The following is a 14,812-nucleotide window of genomic DNA, read 5'->3' on the forward strand; positions in this document are numbered from 1 at the left end:
CCCAAAAGAGATTAGTAACAAAATAAGATTGAAATGGTGGACTCAAACTCAACCCATGATCCAATTCCAATTTCCAACCCAGCAGATGTTCCCGATTGGGATCTGGGATCATCAAATTTTATTAATTTTTTGGCTTTCTGTTTATATATTTTTATTAAAAAAGAAAAGAGTTTAAGACAAGACCAGAAGAGGAGGAGGGCCTGGAGGAGGAAGTGACGGAGACTTGGAATGAGAGAGGAGGGCAAGAGTGCTAGGATCTGACTGAAAGTGGGAGCCTAGACGACGCCGTTGCGTTTGCAGCGAAAGAACAAGGAAGGGAATATGTTGAAATTCTTGAAGGGAGTGGTGGGTGGATCGGGGACTGGACCCAAAGATCTGCCCTACAATATCGGCGAACCTTACCCCTCTGCTTGGGGCTCTTGGACTCACTTCCGGGGCACCTCCAAGGTCGGTCGTCGTCACCTTCTCTCTCTCTCTCTCTCTCTCTCTCTCTATATATATATATGTGTGTGTGTGTGTGTTATGTATCTATATAGCTTTGTATGTATGTATGTATGCATGTTTCTTCGTCAAGTTTCATCATGCCAATGGTGGATGTGAATGAGTCTTGAGTGGATCTGAAGCCTGAAGAAGGCTGGTGATGTTTTGTTTGGGATGAAAGAATATGAATGAAAGGGTTTGTTTTGGCTTTCTTTTGAATAAATAAACACTTTTCAGGATGATGGGTCTCTGGTATCCGTGTTTTCTATATCTGGAAGTAATGCTCAGGATGGCCATTTGGCCGCTGCTCGCAATGGTGTCAAGCGTCTCCGTACTGTGAGTCTTCTTCTGTTGTTTCTGTTGTCGTCAATTTATCATTTCATTTTGCTATTTTGTTTCATAATCACATATGCAAATGCAAATTGGTTCATTTCTGATTTTGTTTTTCTCCTTTCAGGTCAGACACCCAAATATCTTATCCTTTCTTCATAGTACTGAGGCTGAAACTTTGGATGCTTCTACCACCAAGCAAACTATCTATATTGTTACCGAGCCTGTTATGCCACTCTCTGAAAAGATCAAGGAACTCAGTTTACAAGGTATCCAAAGGTATTTCAAACATAAACTACCTGCTCCCCTTCCTCTTTTTGTTGTTGTTTTTTTTTAATAACACCATCAACAGTATACACACACACACACACTTTCCTTCTTCAGAAAAAGTCGTCATATCTTCTACGATTTCTTTTCTGCCTTGCCCACACAACATGTCATCTTATGAGTTGCTTACACGTCACCATCTTATTCTAAATTTTGTATGTTAAATTTTATTTCTCTTCCTTACTAGAGCTTGTCTTTTCTTTTTCAATTATTCTGCTACGTAATTTGTTTCAATATGCATATCTTTTGCTTTTCTTTACACAATTGCACATACAAATCTTATAAATAGACACTGCGGTTCTCAATAAATCTCTAAAATTTACTTAATCTATACATTTTGTTCCTTGATGTTAGGGATGAGTATTTTGCGTGGGGACTGCACCAGATTGCTAAAGCTGTCAGCTTTTTAAATAATGATTGTAAACTTGTAAGTTTTCATAATCGGAAATACCTGCATTTTGCATGGGGACAGTGCCATAATCTCTCTCTTTCTCTCATATATAATTGTTATACTGTTTGACTAGCTTTTGGCTACTGCAGGTTCATGCCAACGTTTGCTTGGCCAGTGTTGTTGTAACTCAAACTTTGGACTGGAAGCTGCATGCTTTTGATGTGCTATCTGAGTTTGATGGCAGCAATGAGGCTTCTGCTGGACAAATGCTGGTAAGCATGTCTTTCAGATTTATTTCCTGAACAGTTGTACAATAAGTTTCTATTTTACCTAGCTTCTCTCAAGTGGAAGAGCTTGCTTTTCTACTCTTAAGTTTAGTTATTTTTCTTTTCTTGTTTGAATAGTAATGGATGGAATGCTGCTTGTTTCCACTAAGATATATTCTTGTGGATATTTGTGCTTAAAAAATTGCTTAAGAATAGTCAGAAGTTGGGATGTGTTTCTCACCAGTTCTTATTTGCCTTCAGCAATTCGCCTGGCTTGTTGGACCACAATACAAACCCATGGAGTTGTTGAAGTCCGATTGGGCGGCAATCAGAAAGTCTCCACCATGGGCCATTGATTCTTGGGGCTTGGGTAAGTCTGTTGTGGTCTGTTCCTCACAACATGATTATTGGTCTTTTGTGTTAAGTTGATCAATAAACGAACTGTTGATGCAGAACTTAATTAATTCTTTTCTGGAGATGTAGAAATGACTTTTAATTCCTGTTACATGGTACTGGATCTGGCTATTTTATCAATTTTAGCGAGAAGGGTCATTCTTGTCTAATATTGGTACTTGAGTTGCATTGTCCCATTGTTTTCAGGATGTGGTATAGGTTTTTTGTGAAGCAAGGTTGAGTCAGGTGATTCCATGTTCTTGTGCATCTTTTATGAAGGAATTTTGTGCTTGTGGTGGAGAGAAAAAAAAAGGCTGGTGCCTTGTGGATTTGTATTGTGTTGGAAAATGACAATCTTTTGGGTTTTTTAGTAGGAGAGAAATGGTAGGATTTTTAGGGCAAAAGGTGGAAGGAAGTGGATTTTTTTTTTTTTGGGGGCAGGGTTATGCTTCTGCTGTTGCTGGGGATTTTGGTATTCAATGAATTTAGACACATTCCATTTGTTTTATCTTAACGTGGATTGGAGGGATGATGTATTGTAAGTCAGTTGTTAGAGTTTGAAGGCTTTTTGTTGCCTGATGTAATACCGATTTTGTACTGCTAAGGTTGTTATATTGGCTTTGATTGTATTTTCAGTGAATGCTGATCCACTGTTGCTGTATTGCTGACTAGTTTATATTAATGAAGTTATTATGTTTCTCGTTAAAAAAAATTATACTGTCATTCATATGAATTTTATTGCTTATTAGCTGTTGAGTTTCATATTTTGTTGCTGACCTGTGGGTTAAATACACTTCCCTTAAGAATCTAAGTTCTTTGTTTAAACTGATAGGTTGTCTTATCTATGAACTCTTCTCTGGTCTGAAGTTAAGCAAAACAGAGGAGCTGCGCAACACTGCTTCTATTCCAAAGGTTAGTAGCCTTCTACTGTACCTTATTCTTTTTAATTTCTCTTGAAAACTACAGTGTTAACTGCATATTTTACATCTGTCTGAAATGTGTTAATCCTTTTGAAGATTCAGTTTCACTTGCATCTCTCTATTTTCTTGTCTCACAGTCTCTGCTTCCAGATTATCAGCGGCTCTTGAGCTCCACGCCTTCTCGTAGGCTGAATACGTCAAAGCTTATAGAAAATAGTGGTGATCTTTCCTTCTTAACTTGAGTTAATTGCTTCTTATGTCTTTGAGAAATTATAGTCTTGAGAATATCAGTCTGCTTCATGGTTTGAGGATTGATTGGTATTTCATATAATATTATATAGCATCTATTAGTTTCCTGTCTTGATTATCATCTGTGGCTCTGTGCATGTGTAATACATTATCTGACTTTTGGATTGTTTTAAGGTTTCTTTTTTATATATAATTATATGCAATTGTCCATACATATATGATTTTTTTATTTATAAGTATTTGACATATAAATCATAATTATCTGGGTACTAGAAACAACTTTATCAGTGCATGTTCATGAATCTATAATTTCAAATATATGTTTCTATGACAAATTGTTTGTAACTATGCAAACGTTTCTTGACCAAAGTGCATGGTAACCTTACAGTAATGAATCTTAGTATAAGCTTTCAGATTTTCGCTTTTAAAATTATTTGGTCAAATATAAGCTTTCAGATGAGTATAGGGTGTGGTGGACTCTAGTTATAAGGCATGGTGGACATGAGTGTTAAGTCTCAGAGGGCCCGAAACTCCCAATTTTAATGGGTGTCCTACAAATGAATGTAGGAAATATGAGAGAACGCTAGCCCATTCTCCCAAAGGAGGATTGAAGTTGTATGCATCATGCATGTGTACCATTGACTTCCCAGAATATTATATTTGCCCCTTCTATTTTCTATACCTCGGTGGTTTTACTATATCATGTGTCGTAGTATTCTTTTTCACAAACATTTTCTTTGGTAGTTTAATTTTTTTCTTATTTGACTAAGTACTGCATCAATTGGATTTGCAGAGTATTTCCAAAATAAGCTGGTGGATACGATACATTTCATGGAAATTCTAAATCTGAAAGATAGTGTTGAGAAGGATACCTTCTTCCGCAAGCTTCCAAATTTAGCGGAGCAGCTACCTCGCCAAATTGTGCTGAAAAAGGTGTGAGTTTCGGAGTGTTGTGTTTTTTCGACTTTGAAATATATAATCGACCTTTTTAGTATCAGATTATAATCCTTCCTCCTGGTTTCTACAGTTACTTCCTTTATTAGCTTCTGCTCTTGAATTTGGTTCAGCAGCTGCACCTGCTTTGACTGCATTGTTGAAAATGGGTGCCTGGCTTTCAACCGAAGAATTCAGTGTGAAGGTCATACTGTTTAGTACTTCTTCATATGTCCTTTGCTAGTTGTGATTTTATTTTTAGGTTTGTAATAATCTGATGTGGGTATTTTTCTTGTGTATATATTTAGGTGCTGCCAACAATTGTGAAACTATTTGCGTCCAATGACCGAGCTATTCGAGTTGGTCTCTTGCAACATGTCGATCAGTTTGGAGAATCATTAACAGCACAAGTTGTTGATGAGCAAGTATGAAATCAACAATTAATCATTTTTTTAATGATCAAACAAATTCTAGCTGGATTCTATTGTCAACCCTGTTAGTCTTGCATCTGTTCATTTCTAGTTTGTAGATTCTAAATTTGCCTGTGATGCTTGAAATTAGGTTTACCCCCACGTTGCTACTGGGTTCTCTGACACATCTGCTTTTCTCCGGGAACTGACTCTTAAGTCAATGCTCGTTCTAGCTCCCAAGGTTAGTGCACCCAGTTTTATGGTTGTGTGGTTCCTGCTTTGGGTAATTTATATTATAAGTTACTTGCTGTTCCTGTGAGTTACTTAGGGCAATCAGTGTTTGTGAGTTACTTGCTGTTCCCTGTGAAAGATTTTCTTGTTATTTTAATTTACTTAATATTATTTTAAAGAAAATATGTCAACCTTTGCTCCCACATAAAATATAGCTTGCATAATTCTTTGTTTCTCTCCCTCGAGGGTTGTTGGAATTGGAATTTGGAAAATTTGGTGTTAATATTTTCCGAATATTTATAAGCAGGTTTTGTTGCAAAATTTTTTTGGCAGATGTTCAAGTTCAGACACGGGACACCAACCATGGCCCTTTAACATGGAAGTCTGGTGGTTGTGCATCTCTAATGTTTAGTTAGAAGGGGCTAATAGTATTTGGTTTGCTTAGGGATTGAAAGGGAGGAAGCGAGAATAGATAGAACGAATAACATACTAAATGAAATCTAGAGGTGGGATCACCAAACTTATTTGCCAGCTTTATATTTTAGTATTGATTTTTTAAGGGGAAATTGTATTTGGTCTGTTTTGGCTTCGAATGATGGAGGAAGATAGAACAAAAAACATACTTCATGAGATCTAGAGTTGGAGTTGTGGAACAATTTTCAGCAATGTTTTTATTTAAACAGCGTAAGCCCAAGCTGAATGGGCTTTTGATGAATCATTGTAATGAATGTTTTTCGGTGACAATTTTATGTACTTATCCATTTAATGTGTCCATCTTGATCTTCTTCTTGGTGGATAATAATAGTCTTTGTTTTAGTTTAAGATGTGATTCTATCCCTGTGAAGTGTCGTATTATGTGATTGTTCTCATCTAATGGGTTTGTCTATCTACTTTGTAGCTTTCTCAACGTACCATTTCAGGGTCTTTGTTGAAGTATCTTTCAAAGTTACAGGTATGGTATTAACTTCTGAATTGACGCCCCTGATTTAACTATTAAAATGAATGTTCATAGTGTTGATTTTCACATTGTGTTTCTTCATGTTGTTAATTGTTTCTGTAGATTTTCTTTTGTGAGTTTATGTGTTTGGAACATAGAATATAGCAACGATTTGTCTCTAATTTTGCATTCCTTTACCATTTAACTTATCTCTGTCTTGCAGGTTGATGAAGAACCAGCAATTAGAACAAACACCACTATATTGCTGGGGAACATTGCAACCCACCTGAATGATGGGGTTAGTATCATCCATTTGCCACACCTACTGTTTCATATGCATGCTTTCTATTTTTTTTGTTCTTCCCTTAAGTGGTAGATGGGTTCTATGGGTGATTTGGTAATGATTTGTGAACATATATTGATAAAATATTTCTGTCTTAAGCTGATGGTGCTCATCTTTAAATGCAGACAAGGAAAAGAGTTTTGATTAATGCATTTACTGTCCGTGCATTACGTGATACTTTCTCACCTGCCCGAGGAGCAGGTATTAGAATTTTCTCTTTATCCATCTATTTTTTTAGCCAGGTTCTATTTTAATAATGTTTTGGGGTTTTGACATGTGTGCTTTAAATTTGTCCTTACCTTCATTTTCCTACATTGGTCAACTCTTCAATTTTATGACATGTAAAAAATTATTCTGTCAGGTATTATGGCTTTATGCGCCACCAGTTCTTATTATGACAGCACTGAGATTGCAACTCGGATTCTCCCAAATATTGTTGTTCTTACCATTGATCCCGACAAGTGAGTATGCTGCAGATGATTTCTACATCTCTCTGTATTTTATAAAAGATGCTTAGCATTTATGTGATTTTCTACGGTGACATGTTCTGTGGCATGCTAACGGTCACCTGTTCTACCGTATTTTAATCTGCCTTTGATCTGGTCAATTCCTACAATTTAAATAGGGCTGTGTCATTGTTCCTAGCAGGAAGTAACATCATGTTTCTGAAAGAAACTGCTTCCCCGTGGTTTTAAAGTCACACTTATGTACTCTGAGATTCTCCTACCTCTTCTTGTCCCTGGACTTCTAAAAGGGATAGGGTTATTGGTCTAGACGTTTTCTGTTATTTAAAAATAATAATGTCCAGTTATAACCAAATAATTTAGATTCTCTTTGTGGTCATTAGAAGGTCATCCTCTTATTGATGCTCATAGACATAAAAATCTTTGGACATTTCTTCAGTATGTTTTTCTGAATAACTGTATATACCTTGAAGTATTTTATTTTTTAGATTTTAACATATGAAAGAATTTTACTTTCTTTTCAAATTATTATTTTCTGTAAGTTTTTTAGTGCCTTGTGGATTCAGTGAAAGAGAGGAAACATGAATATTCGGAATGCTAAGGGAGATATTGTGTTAACAAATTTAATGGTTTTTCTTTCCCTTCTTCTTCCCTATTATTAGGATGTTTATAAGCCAATTACAGACTCTCAAGTCATTGCTTGGGTGACCTGTGTGTTGCGTGATCTAAGCAGACTTTGTAGAGAAGTTGTTTATAACTTCACTCTTATAACACTTAGATCTGTAAAAGATTACATTTTGTTGTATCTGTCCTACTTGGAATCCTTGTAACGGGGATTATACCTTTTTTGCCTTTGAAACAGTGATGTTCGCTCAAAGGCATTTCAAGCTGTTGATCAATTTCTACAGATAGTGAAACAATCCTATGAAAAGGTGTGTGTTTTAGAATTCTTAATTCGTTTGATTCTATTTTTCATATCTTTATGTAGGTGATGGTTGTGTATGTGTATCATTTTTTTGTTGGGGGTTGTTGTTTGTCGGACACCTTGTGTATATGAAGTTTTCATTTAGTCATGAATCAGTTTCTGTTCACATTCTATGATGCAACACTTGATGTGTGAAGTTGGCCGTTACTGTCCATCGTAGTTTCATCATATGGCACGCCATCGTCTTATGCAGTTTCCATTGTGATTGTTTATATCAGTGAACATTTGTTGCAAATGCAAATATTATGTATAGATAGCGAAATCTTTAGGGAATAAGGCAAGAGGAAATTTCAGAAAACTGATGTTTTCTGCATTTATCTTTGCAACAATGTGTCATATTGATAATTTTTTTTCTTTTTCTTTTTGTTGTCCTCTGTAGACAAATTCTGGAGATACTGCTGGGGCTGCTGGTCTCGGGATCTCATCAATACCAGGAAATGCTAGTTTACTGGGGTAAGTTGACTTCTTTCTAAGAGCTTTAGTCTTGATGTATATTTTGCTGGGTTCTGTATTATTTATGTTATAAAGCTGTATATGATACTTTGTTGTTTCGGTAGTTATATAGACAGAATTTGAGAACAGTAACTTGTTTCAGATAAAGGGACTTATATATATCTTGAGAGATGCCATGGAATTTCCATAAATACCAATCTGTTACCTACCTCTCATATGTGCCTGTTTTGTAAATATACCGTGATGAAATTATATCCATACTTGGTGTTGTCTTATCATCTCATTTGCCAAGTACTATATTAAATTGCATCTGCTCATGTGAAATTTTTCCTAGTGTTCTCTTGAAGTCAATAGCCAATGAAATGTTTAATTATCATGCAGATGGGCAATGAGCTCCTTGACTCTCAAGGGTAAACCTTCTGAACAAGCTCCACTTGCTCCTGTGAATATAAGTACATCTCTTACCGAAACGACTTCCAATGCAAGCTCAGGTACACATCTTGATAACTTGGATTCTTTAAATGTGTTTAGCTTGTTGGATATCTGTAGGCTATGGTTTTTTTTTTTTTATCCTTTCCTTTTTTGGTAAATGCCACCCCCTTGAAAAATTCAAAATTTTCACATACATATGCCAAATTATTGCATCAATTTTTACTCAAGTCAAGCTTATCATATGGTTTGGAATTTAATGTTTTATAGTGTATATATTATATAAAAGCGTCCATGCTCCACTAATTAGTCTGGCTAGCAATAAGTGTGATCAAAGATCTGAATTTTAACCAGATCCGGCCAAACTAAGAAGATTCAACAACCATGCAAAATAGAGCCATCGTTCCATATTGGAATCTCTTTCTTAGTGTCAGTTTAGGCATACTTGGATTAAGTTTTGAATGCGGGAGATCTAATATGCCAAGTTCGAAATTTGGTTTTTTAAATAATCAACTGCAAAAAATCGAAGTGGGGTTGTGTTCTCCACATCAATTTGGTTCCTTCCTCCAGTATATAAGAGATGTGGAACTATTTATTTCTTGGTTCTGCTTCTGTTGTTTGATTGCATTTCTCTCGTCATTCTCTTGTAATCCTAGTGGTGGATACTCCAAGCACAGCACCTGCCCATGCAAGTACCACACCAGATTTTGCGGATCAACATGTACCAGAGTCCCCTACATCGACAGATGGCTGGGGAGAACTTGAAAATGGAATTGACGGAGAGCATGAAAGTGACAAGGATGGTTGGGATGATATTGAACCTCTGGAAGATCCAAAACCATCTCCCGTTCTTGCAAGTATACAAGCAGCTCAAAAGCGGCCAGTCTCGCAACCTGTTTCACAGCCTAAACAACAAGGTAATCACTTTGTTTTAGCTTCTGTTATGCATTCGCATAAAGACTGAATGAATACAAAATATTGCAGAAACATATAGAAGTTTACTGGTTATAACTAAAAATGCAGTGTAATGTTTCTAAGGTGTGTTTCTGAACTCCAAATGTTATTAAACCAATGAGAATTGTCTTGAGGTGGATAAATCTAATATTGTTAAGGAGTATTTGCTTAATTTCCCATATTCCTTTATAATGGCCTACAAAGTGTCTGATAACCATAATATGTATTGGTAGAACCTTAACATTGCCTTTTTTTCCCAGTTCATCTTAGTTTGTAATGTGTCCTCCTTTGTTAATCTGGCATTTCATTATATATTTTTGGTGTGTGTTAATTGGAATATTTTGTGTGTTATTTTTTAGCAACAAGTTTGAGACCGAAAAACACAGCCAAGGCTATCAAAGATGAAGATGATGATTTGTGGGGCTCCATTGCCGCCCCAGCACCCAAAACAATGTCAAAACCTTTGAATTTAAAAACAAGTGGAGCAGTTGATGATGATGATCCATGGGCTGCCATTGCTGCTCCCCAACCTACCACCAAGGCAAAGCCCCTAGCAGCTGTGAAAGGTCGAGGAACCAAACCTGCTGCTCCAAAACTGGGTGCACAGAGAATAAACCGGACGTCTTCTTCTGGGGTGTAAATTATGCAAATGAACAAGAGAAAATTATGGGTTAAGATAAAAGAAATTTGTGTAAATTTCCCCCCCTTTTGGTGGCTGGTGTTCATGTTATAATAGGACATTTGGTGCCAACAGGAATTGCATTTGCACTTTCTCCAACTTGTTATTGATTTGTAATGATATTCTTTTGTTTGTTTCAGTTAGCACAGAAGCAGCCATCTGTCATGTAATTTCTTTCAAGTTCTTTCTTATGGTGTAAGATTAGGTGATATAGATGCAGCAGTAAACTGGCTATCAATTTTTGGGCCTGTAAATTTGGGATTTAATTTGTCACATTCTTGTAGTAGTCAAAGCCTTGGAATTTTTGTGTCTGACTCTGAACCCAGGGTTTGATTTTCCTCCTTTTAACTTTTCTTTTTCTTTTTGCACATTCCTCGTTTTAACTTTGCTTATGTAAGTTTTGTGCCCGACTTCTGAACCCAAAATTGAGCGTTTATTTACTTATGGGCTCAAATGTGAACCCAATACTCTCAGCCCAAAATAGGCTATGACTAGTAATCTACCTATGGGCTCAAATTTTGTTAACTAGTGGAAGGTACTCATGGTTTAGCTGGGCCGATTGACATGCAACGTCGCCTTTTTGCTATTTTGAAATGACATCCTAAAATTACATGTCTATGTGTTAAATATAATAGAGCAGAGAATGGTATAAACATTCAAAATGCCAAAAAATGCCTTTGTTAATGCAAACATTAAAATTGAAATTATTAATTTAATAAGGATAATATGGTAAACTTACATTTTTTCATATTAAAAAAATTAAAATTAAAAACAAAATCAGATAAGAAGTCATACTTTTATGGAACATAAATACATATGTTATTTTTTCTTAATTCTAAAATAAAATAAAAAATAAAAAATAAAATCAATTAGCACATGCATGAAGGGGCTAGTGTTTGTGAATTTTTAATCCGTTCAAGATATAAACATGTACCCGCTCAAAAGAGAAAAACATACATGTAAGGCCATCAAAGGTGAACTTATATTATATTGTTGATGTTTATCTAATGAAGTATTTCTTTGATAAATAAATAATAAAATAAAATAAAAAAGAATAAAGGGGACCTCACATGTCTGAATAGATTGTGCTGTCCAAAATTGACCACAAATTAAAGCATTCAAAGATGTGTTATGCTTTTAGACGCAATAATGAATTGCAGATTGACGAGAGAAACGGGCCGCATTCAGTCCCAAGTTAAATCATGTGCTTGCTTAACTTGTGAACTTTGATGCGTTTCTTTTTGATTTGTTATTTTTAAAAGCCGTGAACTTTGAAGCTTGAACATGCGCTGATGTGTCAAATTTATTTTAGAAAATAGACGGCTTTGTCGGTGCTTGTATAATTTGTGCAAAAAGCCCTCCTTTTAAAATTATTGCTAAATTACTCTCTATAAATACTTCATATCAGTTTCTTTTCCCCTTGGCTATTTTCTCCCAACCACTTGTCTCTATGAATCAGTGGCACTATGCTCCTCCCCCTCTCTCTCAACTGAATCGAAAATCCGACCCCGAAATATTAAAGTTGTATATTGGGGTGTCTTTTATCTGTCGAAGAACTATTCATACCAACAAAAAAAAACTAAAAAGATTAGTAAAGGGGCTCCAAGGGGACAAGTGTGGAAACTTCAACAATTTATTATTACAATTGACATTATTGAGTGCTAATTTATTTCAACCTATATTGTGTTTTTATTATTTGAAAGAACTGTAAGTATGCCAAGTTTAACCATACTATAAAACATCCATAATTATACTCTCTATTTTTTAGTTAAAGTTTAGCTATAAACATATAAACGTTATTTTAGAAGCTCTCTATAAAATTTAAACTTCAATCATGCTCTCTAGTTTAGGGAGTCATAAATGTTATAACTCTTTTTTAATTGGTCCATCTCTATTAAAAAATAATATAAAAATTAATTAACATTAATTAAAATTTTGAAATACTCATTAAATAAAGCAGCATTAAATTATAGAGAGTTACTAAGAGTCATTTCTCTCTCCTCAGATTTAGGAGCTCCTAGAGGTCTTCCCATTTTAGGAGGTGAATAAGGAGCATGGTCGAAGTTGTATTTTTTCAAATCTTCCTTAAAATTTGTCTAAAGGAGGTGATTTAGGGAGCTCATTATGGATGCTCTAAGGAATGTACTTGTTGTACAAAACCATATTTACTCCATATGCATAGCTTTACTTGAATTAATACATTTCTCACTTGTATTGATTTATTTGTAACTTTAATTAATACATGCGCACTTGAATTGATTCATGTTTTAATATTCCTTTGTTGCTGCATTTGTACCCATACGGGGCCCGTTGGTGGTGTTGATGCTTAAAAATGTACGATCACTTTTAGGCCCAACTTAGAGATATTGTGTTACCTTCGGCCTCTTTGACTTTTCGGCATATAAGGATGATCTGCAAGACAAAGAGTAGTGGTAAGACTTTGGACACCGATGTGGTATCGACTGAAGGTACTTCGGTGCTTAAGGTAGCTTAAGGACAGAGTGAATAGCAATTTGGACAAAGTAAGGGTTAAGTAGTCAAATGTAATAGTTACCTTATTTTGGGGACTTGTGTCCTTATTTATAGATCTTGGAGGTGTGCGCCTCGAGTGATATTTTGATGTTAGACTATGAGCATCGCTTGAAAGGCTACCACATGTCCTTTGTCCAACCTAGTGTAGCAGGCGCCTTCTTTAACTTGATTAGCATGTTAGGTTGACGAAGGCTCATCTTGCCGATTGTTTTTATAGTCTAAGATGCCGAATGCTCACCCTGCCGATGTTCTGTTTATGGGTCTTAGTGTTTTGACAGGACTACGTGTTGCGAAATGCTTAACCAATTAAATATGGTATAAATCTCGTGTTTAATTGGATTATGCTCTTCATTGGTAACTCATTTCTTGGATCGACGTCCCTTGACATGAGATTTTGGTGACTTCTAGATACGCGTGCACATCGTTTGAATTCATCCAAGATAAAACAATTGGCGATATATGCACACTAATAGAGCGCCATCATATAATGGTATAAGGATGAAGTGAAGAAGACAATGAAGGAGCGAAGAGACAAGTGGCTCAGAGAAAATATGGAAGGCTGAAAAAAGTGATGTGTGGACAATATAAAGTAATTATAAAGGGTATTTTAGCAAGAATTTCAAAAGGATGGAATTTTTGCGCAAATTGTGTAAGCGAGGTGCAAAGCCGCCTATTTGACTTTATTTGTTCACTTCTTCAGTAGCAGCAACTTGCACAGTTTGTGTGGACTAAATTAGAAAAATAAAAATAAAATTGTTGTGCTATGGTAGCATTCCGATCGCTGTTATTTTTTCCATATTGTCATATTTCTTTACTTACCTTATCTTCTTGTTGAGAGAAATAAATAATTCCGAAGAGTTGAGATTTCTCGAAGATGAAAGCGAAAATGAAAAATATGAATAAAACGTCTTTTGAGTCTTTGAAAATTTAATTTATCTTACTGTGTCTGTGTCTACACGCGTTATGTACAAAATAATATATAAAATTAGATTAGTAAAGAAAATTTGCTTGAATTAATAATTAAAGGATATTTTAAGAATAATGGTGGAAAGATAGGATTGTTTTTTTTTTCAAATTTACACAGTGAATAAGAAAATATCATACAGGATAGTTTGCCTAAGCACTCGATATATATTACCCTAAGCACAATAATTTCCAAATAGATTATATAAACAGGGGCGTATGATATGTGCGATTGCAGATTTCCTATAAAAAAAGAACCAAATAAAAAAGAATAAAGTTAAAAATATGTGACTGTCAACCTTCATAAAAGGGGAACTAGATGATTTTTTGCCATCAAAGGAAGCTTTAATTGCGGATGAGATCTTCAAAAAATACGAAACATTTAATACTTTCCAAAACTTAAAATCAGGATAAATCTGTTTAATGATATTATTAATAATTAGTGTAGGACCCAAATTAGTAGTGGGTGTGCCTCCGATGTTTATATAGGATAGGCTGTTTTGACTCTCTTTTGTGCAACAGTGCACAGTCCCAGAACTGAAATGCCTGCAAATGAATGACCAGCAAAAGATTGAAACTTTGAATAATTTGCTCACTTTGCAACCGAAAAAAGAGGAAAAGGTGATGTTTTGAGATATACCCATGTCACACTTATTTTCACTTATATTTTGTTTGCTCTGCAACTGCACATAGTTATCCTATCCCGACTACATATAATACTGGTTTTGTTTGTTTGGATACAAAGTATAGAAAAGAAACGGAAAAACCCAATTATTCATGTTCATCGTCTCTCTCTCTCTGTTTTGTTTTTGTTTTTTAATCTGTCAAATATTAATAGGAGTATTGCGGATTCCACAGAGTATAGCAAGTTGGGATAAAATGGGTGAGCCTTTTCCAATCCCAACTGTCCTTGTATGTGCAAGTAGTTGTTGGGGATGGGACCAACTGACCCATTCTGCAGTGCACCTCGTCTGTAAATATCTCAGGATAACCCATCAACATCATTCATAATTTCTTGCCTGCCCTCGTAAATTTCCACACTCTTTTGGGGCTTTTTTCTTAGCCCAGACTTTGTTTCCTATGATGGTTTTATTTTTGGGTTTATCTAAATTCTGGATGCTTCTCACTTTGTTTTTATTAGGC

General features: G+C 35.4%; 1 protein-coding gene across 1 annotated transcript; it reads left to right on the forward strand.

Moving 5' to 3' along the window:
- The first annotated feature begins 131 nt into the window (after positions 1-131).
- On the forward strand, positions 132-10,522 carry CTEXP (kinase family with ARM repeat domain-containing protein). The gene is made up of 21 exons (XM_089045472.1): positions 132-447; positions 718-816; positions 938-1,089; positions 1,492-1,564; positions 1,678-1,800; positions 2,056-2,164; positions 3,020-3,099; positions 3,245-3,326; positions 4,150-4,289; positions 4,384-4,494; positions 4,598-4,714; positions 4,851-4,940; positions 5,829-5,882; positions 6,091-6,165; positions 6,336-6,411; positions 6,572-6,671; positions 7,537-7,606; positions 8,039-8,112; positions 8,494-8,603; positions 9,198-9,458; positions 9,855-10,522. The coding sequence occupies exons 1-21, from the start codon at positions 322-324 to the stop codon at positions 10,133-10,135; spliced, it is 2,403 nt and encodes an 800-aa protein (XP_088901598.1). The 5' UTR covers positions 132-321; the 3' UTR covers positions 10,136-10,522.
- Positions 10,523-14,812: the final 4,290 nt, after the last annotated feature.

Source organism: Prunus mume, linkage group LG2 (assembly GCF_029339155.1).
Source record: "Prunus mume cultivar Tortuosa linkage group LG2, ASM2933915v1, whole genome shotgun sequence".
Taxonomy (NCBI): Eukaryota; Viridiplantae; Streptophyta; class Magnoliopsida; order Rosales; family Rosaceae; genus Prunus; species Prunus mume.